This window comes from Thamnophis sirtalis, unplaced genomic scaffold, assembly GCF_051295495.1.
Source record: "Thamnophis sirtalis isolate CommonGarterSnake01/CBP01778 unplaced genomic scaffold, rThaSir2_p1.2 scaffold_1, whole genome shotgun sequence".
Classification (NCBI taxonomy): domain Eukaryota; kingdom Metazoa; phylum Chordata; class Lepidosauria; order Squamata; family Natricidae; genus Thamnophis; species Thamnophis sirtalis.
Window position 1 is genome coordinate 97065127 of NW_028261381.1, and position 24341 is coordinate 97089467.

The window sequence follows — 24341 nt, forward strand, 5'->3', positions numbered from 1 at the left end:
GTGAGGTTCTCCATCAATCAGGAGAAAAGCCACCTGACCTCTACCTCTCGTCTAGTCCACTTGGGGGCTCTCATCAACTCCACCCAGGGGAAAGTCTTCCTTCCTCAGGACAGACAGCTCAACCTCAGGGAATTAGCCTTAGAGGTATGAAAGAAGCCGCAGGCCCCCTTTCTCCAGCTGTCACAACTGCTGGGGAAGATGGTCTCTTGTTTTTCCATCGTTCCTTGGGCGTGGCTTCACAGCCGTTGCCGCCAATGGTTTCTTCTGCCATTCCAAAAGATCAACAGTAACTGTTCCCCAGCAACAGTCAGCTTGACTCTAGAGGTCCTTCTCTCTCTGGATTGGTGGATCTCCCCAGCTATCTCTCAGGAGTCCCTTTTCAGGGAACCTCCTTGCCTCGTAGTCACGACGGATGCGAGCCTGACAGGTTGGGGCGCTCATCTGGAGGATCAGATACTTCAGGGTATCTGGTCCGACTCCAACCTCTCCCACAGTATGAATTGGCTAGAATTGAGGGCCATCCGTCTAGCTTTCCTTCAGTTCCAATCTTCAGTTCGCAACACACATGTGCTCATTTGGACATACAACACGACAGCCAAGGCACTTGTCAACCACCAGTGGGGGGACAAGAGCTGTTTCTCTCATGGAGCCCAGTTTACACCTAGGGATCTGGGCAGAAGCCAACCTTCTCTTTCTCCATGCCAAACACAACTTGGGCTCCAACAACTCCAGGGCGGACTGGTTGAGCCGTACAACAATCGACCCTGCGGAATGGACCCTCAACCATTGCATCTTCAAACAGCTGTCGACCAGGTTCGGGGACCCGATCCTAGATCTCTTCGCAACAGCATCCAACAAACAGCTGCCCAGGCATCTGTCTCGCTACACGACACCAGGTGGGGAAGGGATGGACGCCTTGAGGTGGAGGTGGCCCCGCAGTCTCCTGTATGCCTTCCCTCCCTTTCCCCTCATACAGAGGGTCATTCGGAAAATGATAGAGGAGGAGGCTGAGCTCATTCTGCTCGCCCTCTATTGGCCGTGCCGGCTGTGGTTCGCAGACCTCATCAACCTCTCAGTGGGGCCAGAGTGGTGTCTTCCCCTGATACCGTCCCTTCTTCATCAGGGTTCCATCCAAAACCCCGACCTGTCTTGGCTCTCCCTAACCGCATGGAGGCTGAATGGGATGTCCTGAGGGCGGCTAACCTTTCTGAGACTGTAATCCAAACCATTCAGGCTTCCCGACGCCCAACCACTAATAGAATCTACGAATCAACGTGGCAGACTTTCAGCACGTGGTGCATCTCTAAAGTTCTCTCTCCCCTGGAGGCTTTGGTTTCCCAGGTTTTGGAGTTCTTCCAACAGGGATTAAACAAAGGACTTACATCTAACACCTTGTGGAGGCAGGTTTCGGCTCTGTCCTCAGTGCACTCTCTTCACCGAAATGAGCCTCTCTCCTTGCACCCTCATGTATGACGCTTCATTAAGGGTGCGTCTAACCTCTGTCCTCCTGTCATCCACTGCTTCCCCTCGTGGGATCTCACCAGGGTCCTTGACTCCCTCACTGGACCATCCTTTGAGCCTTCAGGTCAGCCTCCCTGCATCACCTCACATTGAAGATAACCTTCCTGGTGGATATCACGTCGGCACGACGCATCTTAGAATTGGCAGTTCTTTCCATCCTTTCCGACCTGTGTACCTTTCATCCAGACTGTGTGGTCCTTTGGATTGATCCCACCTTTGTCCCAAAGGTCAATTTGGCCTTTCATCAGTCCCTGGACCTCACCCTACTGAACTTTTGCCCTAATCTCTTTCATAGAGCGCAAATGAAATAAGTTAGATGTAGAAGGGCTCTTAAGATCTATATTGCCAAGACGGCCATCTTCAGATGCATTGAGGCACTCTTTGTCTCTTTCCGTCCCACAAATAAGGGGCTAAAGGCTTCGCCATCTATGGTGGGGCGCTGGATCCGATCGGCTATAACCAGGGCTTACGTGGCAAACCACCTCTCCCCTCCATTTAACATCACGGCGCATTCCACACGAAGCGTGACTACATCTGCAGCGTGGACAAGGCAGGTCTCGGTGGAAGAGATCTGCAAGGCGGCCACCTGGGCGACTCCTAATTCTTTTATCTGCCTTTATAAGATGGACAGATACGCATCGGCAGATGCGGCATTCGGACGGCGAGTCCTCCAGCAAGTTCTCCCTTCTTCAAGCTCCTAGCCCAGTCTCATTCCCACCCAGGCACAAGCCCAGCTCTGGTACGTCCCATGCATGACCGCTGTCTCCACCAATGTTGGAGAATGGGGTGTTGGCTTTTACCTGATATGCCCCTTCTCTAGGCAGGTGGAGACAGCGGTCATCGCCACCCTTGGTTCCTGGCCTATTGACAGTGGGCATTATGGGGGGAATTTTTTTTTCTCGGAGGATTGAAAGCAGTCAACTAACCCACAGCAGTCTACTTATCTCCTTCGTCACAAAAGCAGGAGGACACTCCCCCAAGGCGATGACATCACATTGGTAGACTCAGTTCTGTTGGTTACTGACTGAGTTAACCCATGCATGACCGCTGTCTCCACCTGCCTAGAGAAGGGGCGTATAAGGTAAGAGCCAATGCCCCGTTCTAATTTGCCTGTGAAAAATTCTTGTGAATACACTTGTGCAGAAAGAGTGAAATTTCTCTAAGGTTGAAGTTTTGCAAAAATTTCTTTTCTTTTTTTCTTTTTTATTAAATTTATCAAAGGATACAATACAAAAAAGGGGTTAGGGAAAAAAGGTTAAAAAACAAATCAGGACTACAAAAAGAAAGAAAATGTTAAAAGGAGAAAAAGTAACTTTCAACTTTCTTCAGTACAGATACAGATATGAAATAGATTAATAACCTCTTACTCTAAATTCAGCAATAATTCACAGTAAACTTTTTTAATTATCAAGTCCCAAAATTAAAAATTCATTGCTTTCAGGTTCTAGCAAGAAGTCCAACAGTATTTTCAAAGTTGGACAAGGCCTATTATTTAATCACAGTATAAACAAGCATTCATTTAGTGACTGTTCGAAGTTACAGTAGCACTAAAAAAGTGGCTTATGACTTATATCACACTTATATCCATTGGAGCATGCCAGTGTTTATGTGATCAAAATTTGGATACTTCACAACTGGCATGTATTTATGATGATTGAAGTGTCCCAGGGTCATGGGATCAACTTTTGTGATCCTCTAACAAGCAAAGTCAATGGGGAAGCCAGATTCACTTAGCAGCCGTGTTACTGACTTTAACAGCTGCAATGATTCACTTAACAGCTGTGGCAAGAAAGACCATAAAATGGGCAAAACTCATTTAACTGCCTTGCTTAGCAATTGAAATTTAGAGCTCAATTGTGATTGTAAGTCAAGGACTAACTGTAGTCAGTTTTTCTTTGCTAATTAATTAGCTTAACAATCCATTTTTCCATTGTAGACATTTGTAAATTCTTCCCTCACTGTCCATACAGAAGTCTCAGTGAAGTAGAATATTTGTAACTCAGAGTTGAAATGAGGGGCCCTTGGTGTTCTCTGAGCTTGCTTGTTTTCTTGCAGATGTTTCATTACCCTAACTCCGTGATGGTGAACCTATGGCATGCTTGCTGGAACTGGCATGCAGAACCATCTCTGTGGGTATGTGAGTCGTTGCCCGTTGCTCTTCTGGATTTCAGCTCACCGGCCAGCTGGTCTTCACATGTGCAGGAGTGCTAGGAACTGGAAGACCAAGTGGCCAGTGTGCATGCCAGTTTCTGGCGTGCATGCATGTGTCAGAAACCAGAAAACTATCTTCCCAGTGTGTGCATGCGCACCGGATGGCTGCTCTTCCAGTTTCCAACATGTGTATGTGCACTGGCCACCTGGTCTTCTGATTTCTGCCGCGCATGCATGCGTGAAGACCAGCTGGCCAGTGTGTATGCACGGGCCTGAAACCAGAAGATCTTTCCAGCAAGCGCATGAGCAGCAGGTGGTTTCCGATGCACATGGTGTTTGCACACACGTGTGCCAGAAACAAGAAGACTAGGTGGCCGGTGTGCATATATGCGCCATAAACTGGAAGAGCAGCTGCCCGATGCGCATATGTGCTCCGGGCAGCTGATCTTCCAGTTTATGGCACACGTACGTGCGCGGATGTGCACTCCCGTTTCGGCATTTGGTGACGAAAAGGTTCACCAACACTACCCTAACTAGTGTCATCAGTGCCAGTAAGGAGTGCTTTGCTGTCAGTTTATATTCTGGTGTCTTACCTGTCTGTGTGGGGGGGTACGGTCTTAGGGATTCTTTGGTTAGGTTGTTTACTAATGGAAACTAATGGTTTCTTGTTTATGGGTATTGCTTATTTGATCATTGGTCTGAAGTTGACCTGGAGTTAATCTATGCTTATCTGAGTGCTGAATACTTGTGGTGTTGGAGTATTTTTCTCTTTTGGACTGGTTGATTGTCTCTTGCATAGTCTATAGATGTTAATGTCTATGTGTCTATTGATGGCTGATTTGTCAAAGTGCCAGGCTTCTAGAAATTCCCTGGCATGTAGAAGTCTTGCTGCTGTTGTCCATAAAGTTCTGTTTTTTTCCAGTGTGTTTATCTATCAAACCTAAAAGGAAAAGCTTTAGTTTCAGTTATCAGGTGTTACACTAAGGGTACATCATTTTATAAACATTGTTCCAAATTATAATTCAGTGTAATTCAAATTATTATTATTCAAAGTAAATTTCAGTACATATTCTTCCATTGATCAAGATTATATACATATTTTTGCTCATTTGCAGTCTTCTGTATTCATTTTTAGTAAAATCTTACAAATCTTAGCAAATTATATGTTCATCATTATTACACAAATTCAAAGTCAGTTGACTCATTTGTAAAATCAAACTTTCATCCAGTTTAAATCGTTCTGTCATCTGAACATAAGTAAACAATTGGCAAATGTGGCCTTCAGTTTCCAATTCTCTTGTTTTTAATTTAGGTTCTCCTTTGAAAAAAGTCAGCATAGGTCAATCAAGATTGTGTAGAATTCCTGTTGTGGCTCGGCAGGAGCCTTTGGAGCTGCTATCAGACTCTGACAGCGAGGGGTCATATGAGTCAGCCCTGGATGAGGCGGAGGACCTTGGACAGGATTCTGACTCCGAGCAGGGCGCAGAGAGACTAGTTGGTCCCCAGGTAACGACTGAGCCTTGGATCAGTGGGGAGGAGACAAGAGAGGCTGACACAGAAACCTCCTGTGAGTTGTTTCGGGATGCACGCAGGAGAAGGGCTGACCGATGTAAGGAACAATTGAGGACTTACAGGAGATGATAACGAGCAACTGTTGCTCGTTAGGATCTCCTCCTGCTGATAAAAGAGACTGATGGTGCCATGCCCTGGTTGCAGAAGTCAACGGTTCCCATTCGCGTGCAAACATCGACTTAAACCAACTTGGAGAAGTGGGGAGCCTGTTTGCATTGTCTAGGTTTGTGAGACCTACTGCCAGCGTGTATTATCTGTGTTTATTTTGGGCTCGCAGCCAGCAAGAGCCGGGACTGATAAAAAAAACATTCCTTTGAACGTTCTGTTTGGCTTTCGTTTCTGAACGGACAAGGTGGGGGTCAGAACAAATTCCTATGACATCTATAGTGTTTGAAACCTCTTACAAAAAGCAGTTGAACTTACATAGCATCTGCATCATATTTTACATGCAGGTCAAAAACATGTTAATATTGTAATGTATTACAACCTGAAAAACCATTCTGTAAGATGCCAGTATATCTGAAATCTAGCTAATGTCCATATAATAAGGATCCAATAGAATCAGATTAGCTGTTATCGCTGTAACGTGGAAAATTCTACTAAAATACTTATTTCTTGGAATTTGGCTTTAGTTGAAAAGATTGAGGAAGATGAATCTGAAAATTAGGCAGAAAAACCTTTCAGCAAATATGAATGAGACAGCAGCCCACATCTATTTATTCATCTTATATCCCACATGGCTCATATTAACCCCTCTTCCCGCCAAATCATAATAAAAGTAGAACAATTACAAGATGCCAGACCAGCCTGCTGTCAACCTCCTGGCTCATCCCCCATTGTCAGCCCTCCAAGACAGACCAAAATTGGAAACAAAATATATACAAATTACTACTACTTTTATTACAAAGTTATGGTGACAGAATGCTGCAAATTTAAATGCATTTCTTCCCTTCCTTATTTTCATAGAAGATCAAATGGTCATGTCTGATACATTTTTGCAAATTACTGCTCTATTATCTTAATTATGGCTCTTGCTTCTATTCTTCAAAGTTATTCCTTCTTTCATTTACTCCGAACTTAGTGCAGTGTTTGAGTGTCTTTGCAATCTTCCAGACTTACTAACCTATTATTTATTTATCACATTTAGGAACCGCCCATCTCCCTCACAGAGGAATTTTGAGTATTGTAAAGTAAAATGTTAAAAACATAAAAATATAAAATTTAAAATACAGTCAAGGCAAGGATAGTTAAAGCTGATACTAAAAATTAATTAAAATGCAAGAGCAGGGCTATTGTGCTTATTTGTAAGTACCAAGTGGGGTGGCAGAGTCAAGTATTTAAATAGTTTCAAAAGGAAAAGAGAGTGAGGGCCTGCCTCATCTCTGGGAGAAAATGTTCCAAACGGTGGGGGCAACAGCAGAGATGGCTCTCTTCCTGGACACTGCCAGATGGAATTCTTTAACTGATGGGGTCCACAACATACCTTCCCTACCTGACTGGGTGAGAGGAGCTAATGTGAAGGGTTAAAGGGTAGGGGTCCTTCAAATGTCAATTGAGGCTCTATTTCATAGGGCCACAGAGGTGGACACAGAGTCCATTGCAAATGCCCATCTAAATATGCATGATTCATTTTTGCTATTTTTCTTGGTTTTTTAAAAGAGATTAAATAGTCCGTATATAAGGGAAATAATGTAAATGCATAGCAATATTCAATTAAGAAAGGTAGGGTAATACTTACTGTATTTTTTGGACTATAAAACACTCCGGACTATAAAATACTCCAGACTATAAGACACACCTATTTTTGGGGAGGAAAACAAGGAGGAAAAAAAAATCTGCCTCTGCCTCCCATCACCCATCTGGTATTCATCTGGTCTGTTTGCCGCTGCCCGTTCATCGCTGCCCACCCACCCACTCCCCGGTTCGGTGCGGTCCATTCGCCATTGCTGCCTGTTATAGAACAGGTGATCCACCCTCGCCCCCTGCCCCTGCCGCAATATTCGGAGTATAAGATGCACAGACATTTTCACCCACTTTTTTTGGGGGGGGGGAGGTTCTTATACTCCGAAAAATACGGTAACTAATTTTGCCTTTTTCCTACGTTTTTATATAATTTCTTGTGCTTTCTCCTAAATAGAAAGATAGAGAAAATGATTTTTATTTTCTGATGGAAGACATTTTCATCTAATTCTATTAAACTTGCTTACATTTTTTAATTGTAAATTTTTATTGTGTTTACAGGGCAAACTTGATGATTATCAAGATCGAATGAACAGAGGAGAACGCCTTAACCAAGATCAGTTGGTAAATATTTTATTGATAATTTCCTGTAGTTTTGTAAAGATTTTTAAAACTTTAGACCATATTCTCTCATTTTATTGTAGCTGCTGCAGTGTGGTGAATTGGCCATTACAATTGTGTTTTTTCATTATGTACAGCATCATATACATGCTTTTCCTGTTATTTGAGACGTGGTGGCGCAATGGTTAGAATGCAGTACTGCAGACTACTTCTGCTGACTGCTAGCTGCCTACAGTTTAGCAGTTTGAGTCTACCAGCTCAAGGTTGACTCAGCCTTCCATCCTTCTGTGGTCGGTAAAATGAGGACTCAGATTGTTAGAGGCAATATGCTAACTCTAAACCACTTAGAGAGGGCTATAAAGCACAGTGAAGTGGTATATAGTCTAAGTGCTTTTGCTATTTGAAAGGCAAAAAATGTTGCAAATTAAGGCAAGGAAACTGCATGATTGAATATGTTCAAGAAGTAGATTTTTAAAAAAATTATTATTAAATTTTATTAGTTCATCAAGTATAAAATACAAAGAAAAAATGTGAAAAACTAAGAAAAGAGGGAAGGAAGAGAAAAAAGATATAGTGTAAAGGGAGAAAAGGAAAGAAAAGGGCACCAACTTCCGACTCTCTTTAGCATAATAGAAGATAACATTACAAGCACAACTTTTTGCTTTTACACAACGGGATGTACAAGCCATTTCTATAACAGCAAACCTATCTAGTTAACAAAAAAAAAATCAAAGTTTCATTATTTTTTCATTGCAAGCACAAAATGCAGAATAGAAACAGAGTTAAATATATTCTCTTCTTTTGGATAAAAAAATCAGTTTAACACACTCTGCTTCTCTTTGCTGGGAATAATATATCATTTTTTAAATCTTAAAGGGAGAAAACACTTTTTAAAATTTTGGTATTTTACTAATTCTAATAAGTACTCAGGTACTATATATAAAGGAGAAAAGAGAAACCCCTTCATTTTAAACCCAGAACCCAAAAGAATATTCAATTATTTATATCACACCAATATAAATCCAATTAACTCCATTTAGCTAATTAAATTAGAATATCTCCTTCCAGTTTATCCTCGTGGAATCAATCTTTTTCTTCTCTTATTTTCAAATCTACTGTATTTTTCAGAGTATAAGATGCATTTTCCCCCCCCCAAAGAGGGTGAAAATGTGGGTGTGTCTTATATACCGAATGTAGCTCCATCCACCCACTGGCCCCCACTCTTTGGCTCTGCCTCTCAGCAATTTACCTCCTTGCACAAATGGGGAAAACGGGGCTTGCAGAGCCTGCAATAGGCTATGGCAATCCCTGCAGCCTGAAATAGATGATGATTGGGAGGCCCCTGCTGAAATTGAAAGTGAAACTTACTGTTTGCTGCAGAGGCAAATTGTTGGGAGGTAGATTGTTTTTTTCTTGTGTTAATCAGGCTGTTTGCTGTAAGGAGGTAAGTCAATAACTAAATGCCTATAACAGTGATGGCTAACCTTTTCCCCATTGCATGCTAAAAGCAGGGCTAGCGTGGGGGGGGGTCATGCATGGGCGTGCCCACACCCATAATTCTATGTGTGCAACCCCCACCCTCCCTCCTGCTTTTGGCTCATGATGGACCTGTTTTCCTCCCTCCCCAGGTTCCAGAGGTTTTCTAGGAGCCTGGCGAGGGCAAAAATAGCCTCCCCCACTTCCCTGGAGGCCCTCTGGAGGCTTCCCTGAAGCCTCTGAAGGGAGAAAAATGGCCAACATGCAAACCAGAAGTCAATTCCTGAACCTTCGGTTTGCGTGTTGGGTTGTTTTTTGCCCTCCGGAGGGTTCGGGGAAGCCTCTGGAGTGCGAAAAATGGCTGAAAAAGAAGGCTGAAGTCAGCTGGCCAGTGTGCGCATGCGTGCTGGAGCTGACAGGGCAACGCCTCACGTGCCCTAACAAATGGCTTCACGTGCCATCTGTGACACACATGCATACGTTCGCCATCACTGGCCTATAGAATGTTCAAATTATTAGACTTATTTTTTAAAAACTGCTTTATTATTGTTCTAGACAACTTAACAAAATGAAGATGCTTTTTAAAATAAATACTTGATCTGAAGAGGCCCAGTGCTATTGTATCTTCTTTTAAATAGCAGAGAATAGCTATACTTCCAGAAAGCCACATCAATTTTAACAACATCTGTACAAGTATAGTCTGAAATGTAACATCACAAACAGTGTATATCGTCTGTACTTTTTGCTGTTCGTTGCAAGGAGGCAAATTGCTGGGAGGCAGAGACAGATTTTTTTCCCCTTGTTTTCCTCCCCAAAAGCTAGGTGCAGCTTATAATTCAGAGCGTCTTATACTCTAAAAAATATGGTTGTCAATAGTATTTTACGAACCTTGGAAATTATTCAGCATTACTTAAAAAAACAGAGGACATGCATTTACATACTCATTTTATACATACAAAACTAATTGAAAACTTTCTTTCAATACATATATCAAACTTTTAAAAACCCTAACTAATTAAGACATTAAATTTAAGTCACTCCCTCCAGCTTGTCTTCATAGAATAAAGTATTTTTCTTCTCAGGAGAGTCTGTCAAGCTTCTTTTCTTGACAAAGATCTTAGCTTCATTTATATCCATTAAAAAAAGTCTCAAAGAGTCTGAAGTAAGTCTTCCCAGATTAAAGTTTCCTTCGCTAAAATGACTATCATTTCTTTGTTCCTCAAAGAATTCTTGACTTTGTTAATATCCATAAAGCAAAAGTCCCAGACTTGACCTCTTGAGAGTTGTTTAATTTACTTGATACTTTTGTTTCAGTTGCACTAGGAGGGTTGTACTCAAACCATCATTATAAGAAAAGCTGATGTCAAATTTATATTCTGAAGGTACAGTTAGGTTATTTGCATTGTCCTATATTATTTGTAAAGTTGACACAGTGGGTTGATAATTTTCTACACCTAATTGTATCTCGTTATTTTTTAATATCGTGTATAATTAATAAATTTTGGCTGTTTTACAAACAGGGTGATCTTCTGTATTGACTGTTAAAGGATTCCTTAATAACAGACTTCAGCTCAGAATTAAGCATCCTCATAGTTCCCTCTAGTGGTCAAAGACATTTATTTATTTATTTTTCCTTTTTCTAACCAATCAGACTTCATAAAAATCGGCAAATTTCAACCACCCACAACAAAACAATATAGGGATACAAATTATTTTAAAAGTAGTAGATTAAAACCACAACTTTTATCCTTATATTTCAAGAGAGAAAAAATGTTCCACGCTTCCTTTTTTTGACTCTCTAGCAATCCTCTTCCTTGTTGTCTAACAATAAAGAAGTTTCAAAAATGGCATTCAGAGCTTCAAAAAGGAGTGATAGGCTGTATCAAAGGAGAGCCTCTTCTAACTAATAAAGATAATAGTCTCATAAATTGCTTAAAAAATGAAGGACACATCTTATTGTCCATTTGAAAAATAAATTCCAAAACAATTGTTTTGTCCAACAATCATGTGATTTCAACTCCACCTCCCAGCTTCTGCTCACCAGTTATTTTGGAAACCAGGATTCTAAAACTGCTTGCAGGCTGTTGCTGTTATCGGATGATCTTAAGGGATAATTCTGGGACTTTCCTTAACTGTGGAGAGTCAAATAAACAAAAGGAAGTCTGTTCCCTCTGTTGTTGAGTTGGAAAAATGACAGTACAGAGAGAGGAGATTCTCCGGGCAAATCAGTTGCTGGCCATGTATTCAAAGGAAGTCAAGAAGTAGGAATCTTGAAGGTTCTTCCTAATGTTGTGACAAATATCAGTGTGTGTTTAAAAAAAACAGTTAAAGACTAATACTGCATTAGGGTTCTGGATAACAAATGATGTTTTGGCAATATAAAGATGGTCCAATGCATCAATTGAAAATTTCCACCAATCATTTTTGATTGCTGGGGATTCATTTTTGAACATACTTTACTTATTTGAAGATTTAAGGACCCTGATAACTTTTGGGGGTTGGTGAAAGTGGAATAAATTTTGAATTCTGGACTGCCGGGAACTATTCCTGTTTAGAAATTGCTTTCTTTTCAAAACTTTCTGTAAAAAGTGTATCTATTTTGCTACATTTATAGAAAGTAAAATACTTGTCAGATTTAACCAAGCCTTAATAGAAACATATATGAAATACAAATTCAAGTTTTTGTACTATTAAAGAGATCAAATTAATTTTGTCTTCTGCCTTAGGATGCTGTGTCAAAGCACCAGGAAGTCAGTAATAATCTGGAATTTGCCAAGGAATTGCAGAGGTGTTTCATGGCTCTAAGTCAAGATGTAAGTAAAGAGAGTAGATGGTTCAGAATAGATTAGGTATGGAAAAAATAAGATTTATGTTAGTGTGTGTGTGTGTGTGTGTGTGTGTGTGTGATTACGTGAGTTTTCTTGTGTTTATGAAATCTGAATATATCTTGTCCCAGATTCTTTGATGGATGTGCAGGTTTCTACTTCAGTTTGCAGTAGTCTGTTTCTAACTGACACTTGCGAATTTTGTGTGTTCTTTTTTATGCATGGAAAAAGACATATTAATCTGTGCATGTAAGAAAATAGGACTGTTTTAATCTTTTCAAGGGGAAAATTCCAGGACATTGATAGCAGAAAAGAAAAGAAGAGAACATTGAGAGTGTTGGTAGGATATTATGTGCTGTGGCATTGAAATGGTGTTTGAAGGGAAAGTACAGGAAAGCTTGGGAGTGGGGATATGATGAGGTATTTCATGTTGGAATGTTGATAGGGAGGAGTGAAGGCACTAGGAAGATAAAGGTTAGACAGGCTGTTGAAATATGCTGAGTTAGGAGGAGGAGCCAACATCTCAACAGTACGGATGTGCGGTCTCGATGCTCTGAGACCGTCGCCGATACTTTTGCCGCTGGGTAGTCCAATCGGACCTAAACCGTCCCGCAGAGACTGAATGGGAAGAATATGTCCTGCTGATCTCAGGGACATCGCAAAGTCCCAGATCGATACAGGAGACGTTCTTCTAGCTGGCGACAAAAGCACAGCCCTTAGGCTGAAAAAGTTGGGGCGGCTCCAAAACGGAAGGATATGGAAAGAGAAAGTGTTTTCAGCTGGTGAGGAATTTTTACCATTTTAAAAAGAGACTGCCTACAAAAAACTTAAAGCTAATTTAAATTTGAGAACAGAAGAAATAAGCGGCAGAATTAAGTTTGAATGGTTTTGGACAATGTGTTATTTTACTTTTTAAATGCTATGTTCATGGATGGAATTTATGCAAGCCTTTTAAAACGAACGAATTAAGTTTTCTTCTATCTTTTTCTTTTATTATTCTTTGTAACCTATGGACTAAAATTCTCCTTCGTTACTGCGAGTGTTTTTCCCCTTTTCTTCTCTAACTCATTTAAGAATTTGACTTTTTTTAACTTGGAATATAAAAAAGATACAAAAGGGAACAAAGAAAATTGTAACAACAGAGGGAAAGAAAAACACTGCTACTCGGAGGTTGGAGCTTTGTGTATTGAAAACAAAACACTTTTACTTTCCTCACTGATTATTCTGGCTTGGCACTTCAAGGACTCACTGTTTGTTTATAGAGAGTGATAAGAAGAAAAGCATACAGATGTTCCTTTGAAGTATATCTTTAATCAGAGAAAAGTGAAAATAGGACCTTATTGTGAATTTATGCTTAATCTTGTAAAAACCTTCCAAGCCAGCTGTTTGTCAGCTGGAGATAATGGCACAATTTCAACAGCAGAAAGAAACTTTAAGCTTGCAAAAGATATTGTTAGAAATTCAGAAGTTATCAAACACATTTGAGAGGATGGAGAAGAAGTTGGAAAACCTAGACCATCTAACAGTAAAATATGATGAAGAAGTTGGAGATGTTTATCAAGTGGAAAAAGGGGAGGTTAGAGTCCTAAAAACCAAAGAGGAAAATGACCATCAAATCCGCTGATATCTATGGTGATTGGTTTGTGTCTGGAAATGGAAAGAGTGGAACACTGAAAGAGGAATTAAATGGAGGGGAACTCTACCCCAGATGGCAAGATACAGAAGAAGAAAAAACAAGAATTTATGGATTTAAAGAGAGAAAATTTATTAGCAACATCATTGATAACACTACTGACAATTAAAGATAAGCTGATCAAGGAAACAGAAGAAGGGCATCAAAATTACATGAGAGACTTAATAAGCAATGAGTTGCAAAGAGGAGTCCCTACAAATTTGATTAAGGAGATGATTAGAGGACTGATACCACAAATAGCAGAAGACATGAAACTGTTTTGCTACTGGAAAGATACAGGTTGATAGATGAAAGTTTATAATGTAAAACTAGTTAAACTTAGTAAAATTTAGTGACAATAGATATAGTTAAATAAATAATTGATAATGATAATTATACATATGTATTGTTATGATAAGTAATAATTGGATATGAATATTGAATGGTACCTATGAAAGGAAGATTAGAAATATTTTTGGTTATATATAAAGGCTAATAAAAAAGAACTGCTAAATTTAATTAAGTTTTGATTATGGGGGAAAATGTTATGATAAAAGGATACAGTCAAATAAAGGAGGGATAATGATAACGTATATATATATACACACATACATACATATACACATACACACATACATACATACATACATACATACAACATAAGGAAATTGGATATAAATTGTAAACAGTGATTTGGAAAGGAGAATTAGAAATTTTTGTTACTAAATATTATGGATGTTTAGTTAGAATAGACCATAAGGATTCAGTGTTATTGGAGGATTTTAGAAATAGCAAATGAAATGCCAGTATTTGGTTATGCTTTAAATCTTGGTATATTTTATGATGAAGGACGTTTAAACAATTATAATCAAATGACAATGGAGGTATGATGATGGTAATATGTATAAATATAAATAAAATACTTGAGTTAATATGAATTATGGTTGATGACTATGGAAGAGATGCACGAAAGTCTTTTGTAACCAACTGATACACTTTCTACAGTATGTAAACAAGGAAGATTCTTTGTTGTGTTTGTTTTGAAAATAAAAAATAAAAAAAATATTAAAAAAAGAAATATGCTGTGTTGGGAAATTATATAAGGAAGAGAGGGGTGCAATCCTCACCAACTTTATCCATTTGGATTTTGTTTCATTTGAAAGCTGGAACAACAAAACTTTCTGAATGTTGGTTTTATTGAACTGTGTGCCTCCTAGAATCTGATGAACACAATTCTTTGTCCTAGATTTAAAACAAAGCATTTATTTGGTTTAATGTTAAATGTATTCAAAAATAATTTTTGAATACTTCAGACATAGTCTAAATCAGGGGTGTCAAACTCGATTTCATTCAGGGTTGTGTTGGAGCTCAGGGGGTAGGGTGGGTGTAGCCAGGTGGGTATGGCCAGCTCGATGTCACTCATGTCGGGGCCTGTGGTGGCCCGAGTGTTGTATCAGCAAAAATAGCCCCCAAGCTCTGTTTTCAGCTACGATGGCCTCCTGCAACCCTCTGCCAGCAAAAATGGAGCTTGGGAGGACTACGTGGGCCAGTCCTTCGCTGTGTACAGATCGGCCATGTTGACCAGATTTAAGCACTTTGTGGGCCGGATGTGGCCCATGGGCCTTGAGTTTGATACCCCTGGTCTAAATAGAAAATAACTATCTGTGAAACAATAACTTGATTTGAGCACCATGAAAACAATGCTAAATAAATTAGGAAATTGAGTGGATGGAAGAATTCTTCAGCCCACAAATTCCAAAAATATAAATATCTTTCTCTGTGTAACTAATGTTTATAGCATTTATCAGCATTGAAATATGAGAGAAGATGGCATTCAAAAAGCATAATAAACATGAATAAAGATTGACTCCACAATTTCTCACATGCCCAGTAGCACAAAATTATACAGATATAAACATCTATTATTTCAGGTCTTTTTACTTTTAGATTTTGAAGAGAGGCAGGATTTTTTCAATTAATTCGAATTAGTAATGTTCCCTGCCCCAGAGCACAAGTGATTGTATTACACCATGATTTTATTTAATCCAAAGATTTACATGTTTGTAAGAATTATGAAGAAAAGTCTTCGAAAAAATTATTACACCATGCACATAGAGAAATGGTGAACTTTCTTGGCGTGAATATGTTCAAAATACAAAACCGTATCTACTGGGGATGTTTTATGTGACATTGAGATTCAGTGTTTGGTATTATTGAATTTTTTTGAAAAAATGGATAATAAATTAACTGTGGAAAGATCCGTTTTATATCGTTTCTTCCACCTAGCAATTCCCAATTGTGTCTTATTCAGTATTCTAACTATAGAGAGAAATTTCTCAGAAACTGAAGATAGCTGCAGCAGGACGTATCGTGTGTAATTTTGGGACATTGAATTCACAAATGTGATGTGTGATACTGAAATGTTTCATAAAACAACAGTGAAAAAAAGGATGTGAAAGAAGTAGCTGCTGGTGCTGGTAGAATATGGCGCTAGTATGGAGAAGACTAATTACAATTAATTATGCCTTAAAGAGGAATGTTGGTTGTCACCTTTAAAGCTCTAGATGTCATTGAGCCAGTTTACTTATGGGACTTCCTATTCCTAGTGATTTCTGCCCTTTCCTATAGATCTGGCAGAGTGAGCATGCTCAGACTCTCAGTGGTGAAGACTTGTCACCTGGTGGATTCTGGAAATGGGGCCTATCTTGTGGAATAGCTTCCTTCCCATTCTCCCTCCCCAGATTTAGACAACTCTGGTCATATTAGCTTTTCAGAAGATTGAAAATCTGGCTCTTCCCCCTAGCAATGGGTCCAGGATATTAATGGGTCTCTGATACATTGATATAATTTTAGATTCTTTGGTTCAATTTCTTTTGTATTGAAATTGTATAGTTTGATTATGTTTTATTTCTGCTTGTATCCCAGAATTACTTGACTAATGGGCATTAAATATATTTGTTAAATAAATAAATTTAGTTAAATAGTGCAGGGAGCAGGAAAATCTTATGAAGCCTTTAGCTATTATCTTCTCAGAAATTTTTCAGGAAACACTGGAAATATTTGAAATATTTTTAAAGTAAGATTTATCCTGTTAAGATGCTTAGGATTTTTAATATGTAGAAACTATTAAATTTGTTTACTATTTAAAACACTTCTTAAGCAAACATATTTTTTACCAGATTCAAAAAACAATAAAGAAGACAGCCCGACGGGAACAGTTAATGAGAGAAGAAACTGAACAAAAACGTTTAAAGACAGTACTTGAATTGCAGTATATTTTGGACAAGTTGGGTGATGATGAAGTGCGCAGTGACCTAAAACAAGGAACAAATGGGGTATCTATATTAACAGAAACAGAACTATCCACACTTGACGAGTTTTACAAGCTGGTTGAACCTGAACGTGACATGAACATAAGGTATATGATTGAATATGAAGCCAAAATAATTCAGAATTGTAATTGTGATGTAATTATTTTTTTGGCAAAATTAAATTTTTCAGGTAACATTACATTCCTGTTAATTTCTTTTTTTGAAGGTTGAATGAACAATATGAACAGGCATCCATTCATTTGTGGGATCTATTGGAAGGGAAGGAAAAACCTGTATGCGGAACAACATGTAAGTATTTTTATTCTTATGATTTCAAATGATAACATTTAGAATATTTAGGGTGATTCTTTATAATTTGCAGTACCTATGGTTTAATACCAACAAAGGAGACATAGGTAAAGATAAAGGTTCCCCTTGCACAAATGTGCTAGTTGTTTCCAACTCTAGGGGCGGTGCTCATCTTTGTTTCAAAGATGAAGAGCCAGCGCTGTCCGAAGACATCTTCGTGGTCATGTCGCCAGCATGACTAAATGTCACCTTCCCACCAGAGTGCTTTTTACATGCTTTTAAACTAGGTTGGCAGAAACTGGGACAAGTAACGGGAGCTAACTCTGTTACGCGGCACTAAGGATTGGAACCACTTAACTGCCGACCTTCTGATCAACAAGCTCAGTGTCTTAGCGCGTGCGAAGCAAACCGGTAGTAAAACCCACCTCTGGAATGGGGCACAGTATAAATTTCATATACTGGTTTTACATTTTAACATTTTTTAATTGTATGCCACCCAGAGTTTCTCTGTGATGACTAGAAGATGAACAGCCTGATTAATCTCATATAGGACATTACTAGATTTTTTTTAAAAAAATACCTTTTCTATAAAAGAAGACTTCTAATTTGTGGTAAATGCTATATTCATTGCATATTTTATATTTGGACCACTTCTACGATAATTTATCTCAATATGCTCCTTTTAGAGGACTTAAAATCTTTAGTGAAACAGTATATTACCATCTCTACTGTTTGTGGGAAAGGTAGATATGGTGGGGGCCGAGGGCCAAATTATGTTTGGGGGACACGGGTTTGCTGTTTAAGAGCGATTGCACGTTCCGACCCTCATCACCCTTCTTTCACCCCCGGGTGCTCGGGATTACAGGACCCTGGTCTCCGTCTGGTGTCGCTTAACGCCAGGTTCGTGGTACATAAGGCTCCCCTCATTTATGACCTCATACAAGAGGGTAAAGCAGACCTGGTGTGCATTACGGAAACCTGGTTGGGCCATGAGGGGGTGTTCCCCTTAGTGAATTATGCCCACCAGGCTTCCGGGCGTTTCACCAGCTGAGAGCCAGGGCAGGGGTGGGGGGGTGGCAGTGATTATTAGGGAAAGTCTCAGATCTCAGGAGGTCATTGTGCCTCAGATAGGTGGGTGTGAGTCTTTTTGTGAAATGGGGCCTTGGAGTCCAGGTGGGCCTTTTTGTTACGTACCTGTCTCCCTGCTACGTTTCATCGGCCCTGCCGGAGCTGCTGAATGTGTTAGCCGGATTGGCGGTTGATTTCCCCAGGCTGATGATCCTGGAGGATTTCAATCTGCCTTCCATTGGCGAGACATCCGAGTCAGCTCGGGAGTTCATGACTTCCATGACGGCTATGGACCTAATTCAGTTAATTCAAGACCCCACCCATAACAGGGGACACACGCTCGACCTGATTTTTGTCCCTGGGCAGTGGATGAATGATCTAGATTTAGGGGATATTTCTATTCAACCTTTGTCATGGTCTGATCATTTCCTCATCAGGCTTGACTTCCATACTGCTACCCCTCACCACAGGAAGGTGGAACCGACTAGATGGTTCCGCCCCAGGCGCCTGATGGACCCTGAAAGGTTCCTGATGGAGCTTGGAACTTTTCCTGAATCCCTTGCTCACAACTCGACCGAAGCCCTAGTGGAAGCCTGGGATAGGGCGGCCACTGGGGCCTTGGATTGCGTTGTGCCTTTGCGGCCTGTGACCCGGTGTCGATCCCGGGTAGCTCCCTGGTTTACCGAGGAGCTCCGGGAGATGAAACGTTGGAAAAGACGCCTTGACAGTGGTTGGAGGGCCAGCCAGTCCGAATCTGATCGAACACTAGTAAGAATTCATATTAAATCCTACTTAGTGGCGATAAAAGCGGCGAAGCAGCAATATTTTTCCGCTCTCATCGCATCTGCAGTTAACTGCCCAGCCACACTGTTTAGGATGACCTGTTCCTTACTTAACCAACGAACTGGGAAAGACCCCTTGCAGGGTAGGGCTGAAGAATTTGTAAAATCGCTCAGATCCCAACAGGCTTGATTCGGGTGAGTTGACGGGGATGAATCTTGTGAAGACTATCTGGGATGAGTTTGACCCTGTGACCCCCAATTGGGTTTGTTTTTGGATACTTTATTTAATTTCATTTTTAACTTTTGTAATATGCTTTTTTTAATGTTGTAAGCTGCCCTGAGTCCTTTGGGAGAAGGGCGGCATATAAATCCAATAAACAAACAAACAATATGCCTTGGGCTTTGATCTTCAAGTAGCTGTTTTTTATTAAACACCAGCACGCATGCGTGCATGACCAGCACTCCCCCTGCTTTTACTGTGCTTTTTTTGCCCTACCCAGGCTCCAGAGGCTTTCTAGGAGCTTGGAGAGGGAGAAAACATACTCCCCTGCTCCCCTGTAGGCCCTTCGGAGGCTTCAAGAGCTTCCCTGAAGCCTCTGGAGCGCAAAAAACTCCGGCTCTACAGGCAAACTGGAAGTTCAGGAACGGACTTCCTGTTTGCTTGTAGGGCTGTTTTTTGCCCTTCAGAGCATTCAGGAGGTTTCCCTGAAGGCTCCAGAGGACAAAAAACAGCTCTAGGGCCAAACTGGAAGTCACTTCCAGTTTTGCCGTAGTGCTGTTTTTTGCCCTCTGGAGGGTGAAAAACGGTCTTACGGCCAAATTGGAAGTCACATGCACGCTGGAGCTGACAGGGCAACGATTCACATGCCATAACAATTGGTTGGCTCCATAGGTTTGCCATTACGGCTCTATAGAGTAAGCCTGCCCAGTAAAATGTTTTTTTTAAATTTGTTAAAAGTATCAGGTCCAAGTATTTGTTCCTGTTAATAATTTTATAGAACTTTTAAAAGGCAAATAAATATTTTATGCTGTGTATTTTCCATTTACACAATATTATATGTATAATATATACCATATTTTTGGAGTATAAGACACACCTTTTTGCCTCAAAAAAGAGGCTCAAAATCTGGGTGTGTCATACACTGAATACAGCATTTTTGGCCTCCTGAAACCCCGCCCCTTTGCAAAAATGGCCGTGCATAGCCTTTAACAGGCCATTTTTTGCCCCCCCTCCCCCCAGGAGCATTCTATAAGCCTCCTAAAGACTATGTGTGCCCTTTTTTTGACCAAAAAATGGGCCCGTTTTTTGCAAGAAACAGGCTGCTTTTTGCTCATTTTTGGCCCCCGGCCCCCAGGAGCACTCTACAAGTCTCCTAAAGGCTATGCATGGCCTTTTGACGAAAAAGGGCTGTTTTTGGGAGGTTTGCAGAGTACAAAAACTTTTTTTAAAATTTGTCTCTTCAAAATCTTAGTGCGTCTTATACTCTGATGCATCTTACACTCCGAAAAATATCGTAATTTTGAAAATAATAAGTCAAAATGCATTTCTATTTATATTACAACAAATATACGTGTATTTTAATATATGAATACAAACAATTTTTCAAACTGAAACACTTTTTAAAATATGGAATAATTGAAACATAAAGATAGTTTCTCTCCTGTAATTAATGTAAAGATATTTGGCAAATGACAAAATTAAAAAGTGATGTTTTCATGTTGACAGATAAAGCCCTAAAAGAAATTGTTGAACGTGTTCTTCAAACAAGTTATTTTGACAGTACTCACAACCATCAAAATGGACTTTGTGAAGAAGAGGAGACAGCATCTGCACCCGCAGTTGAAGATTCTGTGACAGAAACTGGTAACTAAATAAATAATTGAGTCTGAGCCTAATCATATTAATTGAAGAATTCCACTGTGCTCACTGGGAGTTATTTCTGAGTTAAAATATATAATACACATGATAGATTTGTAGAACTTTTGAAACCTTGTGGGTACTTATTTGTTGACCGCAGTTTACTTACTATACTATATAGTATATAAAAGGCTATATTCACAGTACACACTTAGAAGTTGATTTTTAATTTTTTTTCATATTTATTTTCATACAAAATAAATTGGTCACATGAATGTCACACTGGCCAGCCTTTAAAAACTAAGCTAGTAAATCAAACCACAGAAATCTATAGTTTCCTTGAAGTCAGGTGTTGTATCTTAAAAAAAAGAAATGTGGGAATATTAGCTTCTGAATTTACAAGGGTATATGTTTAGTGAAGAAGTCACAAGCAGAAGCCAGAATTTTTAGACTTGTTTATTCAAGGGTTAATATATAAAATGGGAACCTAGTTTCTCAGATATGAGTTATCAATTTTGCCCTTTCCTCCAACAAGGAGAAACAGGTTTGAGAGATGTTAACGGGTGGGATGGATCCTTAATTCAAGGCTATTTTACTTGTTCAAATTTCCACAACCCACAAAATGAGCTGAAATGTTTTGCTTGCCAGTTCCTAGGGGTGGGGAATAGGGGCACAAGAGAAGATTAATGAATTACTGAGTCATGTTCCAGCTACTTAATATTTTGAGAAGGGCGAAATCTTTTAAACATACAGTTCAAGAAAGCTATTAAATAATGAAATATCTCAGAAGTTAATGCCTATATCTTGTGGATTGAAATAAACAGTAGCTATAATTTTGCTTCATAGCTAACATAGATGAATAAGAGTATTTTTACTATTTTTTATTTGATTGTAATTTATTTGATTGTTGGAGCTACCCGTAATTGTTGAAAATCAGGCATAGAAGTTTAATAATTAAATATTATTAATATAAAATTCATTTTAAGAAAGCTTTATGTAAAGAGTGTATTTTCCTCACAGAGCCAGAACCAACAGAAGAATACACTGAACCAAGTGAAGTTGAATCAACAGAGGTACTCTTTAGTAGAAATACTGTAGTCACCTTTCTAGAATGAATGTTGTTGGTTTATTGTTATATTCTTTCATTTTTATTTTAGTATGTAAACAGACAGTTCATGGCAGAGGCTCAGTTCAGCAATAATGAAAAGGAACAAGTAGATGAATGGACAGTTGAAACTGTTGAGGTAAATTGTTACATATCTTTTATAAAATTTCAGTAAGTTATAATTCTTTTATAACTTATAACTGTAATTGAAATAGAATAATTAATCTTGAACCTTTTCAAAAAATCCTTTGACAGGAATGAATATTTTCTCCAAATATAGGGGTTCTCAGGTTACAACTTGTTCAGCAACTATTGAAAGTTGCAAAAGTGCTGAACAAGTGGGTGCTTGGCAACCAACTTACACTTGGAATAGTTGCCTTCTACTTGCATGATCAGAATTTTGAGGCTTCCAACAAGCAAAGTCAATGGGGAAATGGCAAGGAGACTTTGGTAAGTCTCTCAACTGTGCAGCCTCCCCTTGTCCCTCTGTAATTGTGTCATGCTAGTCACCTGCACACCCTCATGTATTCTTATTGAGATTGGCTGTACTTGTACAGTGCTTACCAGCTATTTTATGCACTCTCCCTGGCAACATGTGTGCCCCTTTGCTCCCCACTGGCTTTGGTTATTGGAAGCTGGCAGGAAGTTGTAAGGAGGTGCTTGCTGATAGGGACTGAAAGGATTGCCATGATTAAGTGATATGGTCATGTAACAGGTTTTACGACTCATGCTTAGTGACCAAAATTTCCAGTCTTAATTACTGTTGTAACTCGAGGATTACCTGTATGTATTAGTATCATGTTATTTTATATACTGTATTAGTTTATCTAGAAATCAGCATAAAACATAAATGGATCAGAATTGATGAAAATGCAAACTTCAGCAGCTGTATGGTTGTGATAGAGTGTCAACAGTAAAAACAAGCACTTAATATTAGTGATAATTTCATTGATATAAGGGCATTTGAGCATTAATATAAAATAAAAATAAGCAATTATATGGTTACAATCTCCTTATAAATGCATACAACTCTGTTATTGGAATTGTGTAAGCTCATTACTTTAAGTTAAATATGTGTGCTTTAGTTAGGTTCTAACCTTTAAGGATCCTCTTTTCCCTTTATAAAGATGTATCTACAGGTTGTCCTCAATTTACAACTACAGTTAGAACTGGAATTTTGGCAATAAGTGATGCAGTCATTAAGTGAACCATCACATGACTTGACCTGATTTTGCTACCATTTTTACCATGGTTAAGAGAATATAGCTTCCCAAATTGAATTTAATTGTCAGAAGCTGGCTGACAATGTATCAAATCACTATCATGTGACTGAAAGAGGCTGCAACAATTGTAAATATGAACTGGTTGCCAAGCATCCAAATTGTGACTACAAGCCTGATACAATGTTTATAACTTTTGAGGATGGGTTATAAATCATTATTTTCAAGGCCACTGTAACTATGAACTGTTGTTAAATGAATGGTCATAAGTCAAGGACTATCTTTATAAAACCACTTGATTACTGTCATATTATTAAAATCCCAAGCATGCTATTATTTACAGAGATCTGCTTTCTTTCTGTTTTTAATTAAGCTAATAGCATATAGTGCTAGCTTTGTCCAAATCATCCTTTCCATTTTTGCACTTTTAAAAGGAAATATTGACCCAGATCTTAACTATTTAAAGCTGAAAAATATTTATATTTACATTCTTCCTTCTGTAGTACAAATATACTATCGTCACAAGATTGCTAGTAGATAATATTGTCAATTTGCCATTTAATTGTGAACTGTTTGAATTGTATTGATTATTTTTAATGTAGGTGGTAAATTCACTCCAGCAACCACAGGCTACATCTCCTCCAGTTCCAGATGCCCATACGCTTACAGCGGTAGCTCAGGCAGACCCACTTATTAGAAGACAACGGGTGCAGGATCTTATGGCACAAATGCAAGGCCCATATAACTTTATGCAGGTAATTAATAATTTGATTAATATAATATTATAATATTTTAAAAATGAGTAGAATCCAATTGAATTGGAGAACTGTTTTCTTCAATTGAACTGAAACAGAATTTGGCCCTGGCTGATCTTCATTGATTTTGTCTGTGGTGAAGCTGTCTTAAATCTAGTTTAATAATGTAAGAATTTATGTCTGTAGTGAAGCTGGCTTAAATTTTGGCTTAATTATCTAGGACTCTATGCTGGAATTTGAGAACCAAGCACTTGACCCTGCTATTGTTTCAGCTCAGCCTATGAATCCACAAACTTTGCAGATACCACAGATGGTTTGCCCTCCAGGTCTGTAATATAATATTTTTGTATGTGAACTATGTAGCAAAGTGGCAATAAAATTCAAGTAATTCGGTATTTTTACATTTCACTCAATT

The 24341-nt window shown here is 39.1% G+C and overlaps 1 protein-coding gene across 5 annotated transcripts in view; it reads left to right on the forward strand.

Annotated features, from left to right (window-relative positions):
* The window catches only part of CAPRIN1 (cell cycle associated protein 1), a 48796-nt gene that overhangs the window by 10057 nt on the left and 14398 nt on the right, over positions 1–24341 (forward strand). For 4 of the 5 annotated variants that reach the window (XM_087719592.1, XM_087719611.1, XM_087719620.1 and 1 more), the window contains exons 3-11: positions 7486–7548; positions 11748–11834; positions 16698–16936; positions 17056–17138; positions 20715–20852; positions 21867–21919; positions 22004–22090; positions 23774–23926; positions 24147–24252. In XM_087719592.1, coding sequence (XP_087575718.1) covers positions 7486–7548; positions 11748–11834; positions 16698–16936; positions 17056–17138; positions 20715–20852; positions 21867–21919; positions 22004–22090; positions 23774–23926; positions 24147–24252 — 1009 coding nt within the window. Of the gene's footprint in view, positions 1–7485; positions 7549–10335; positions 10404–11747; positions 11835–16697; positions 16937–17055; positions 17139–20714; positions 20853–21866; positions 21920–22003; positions 22091–23773; positions 23927–24146; positions 24253–24341 lie in introns of all 5 variants that reach the window. The other variant, XM_087719625.1, reaches the window with a different exon arrangement.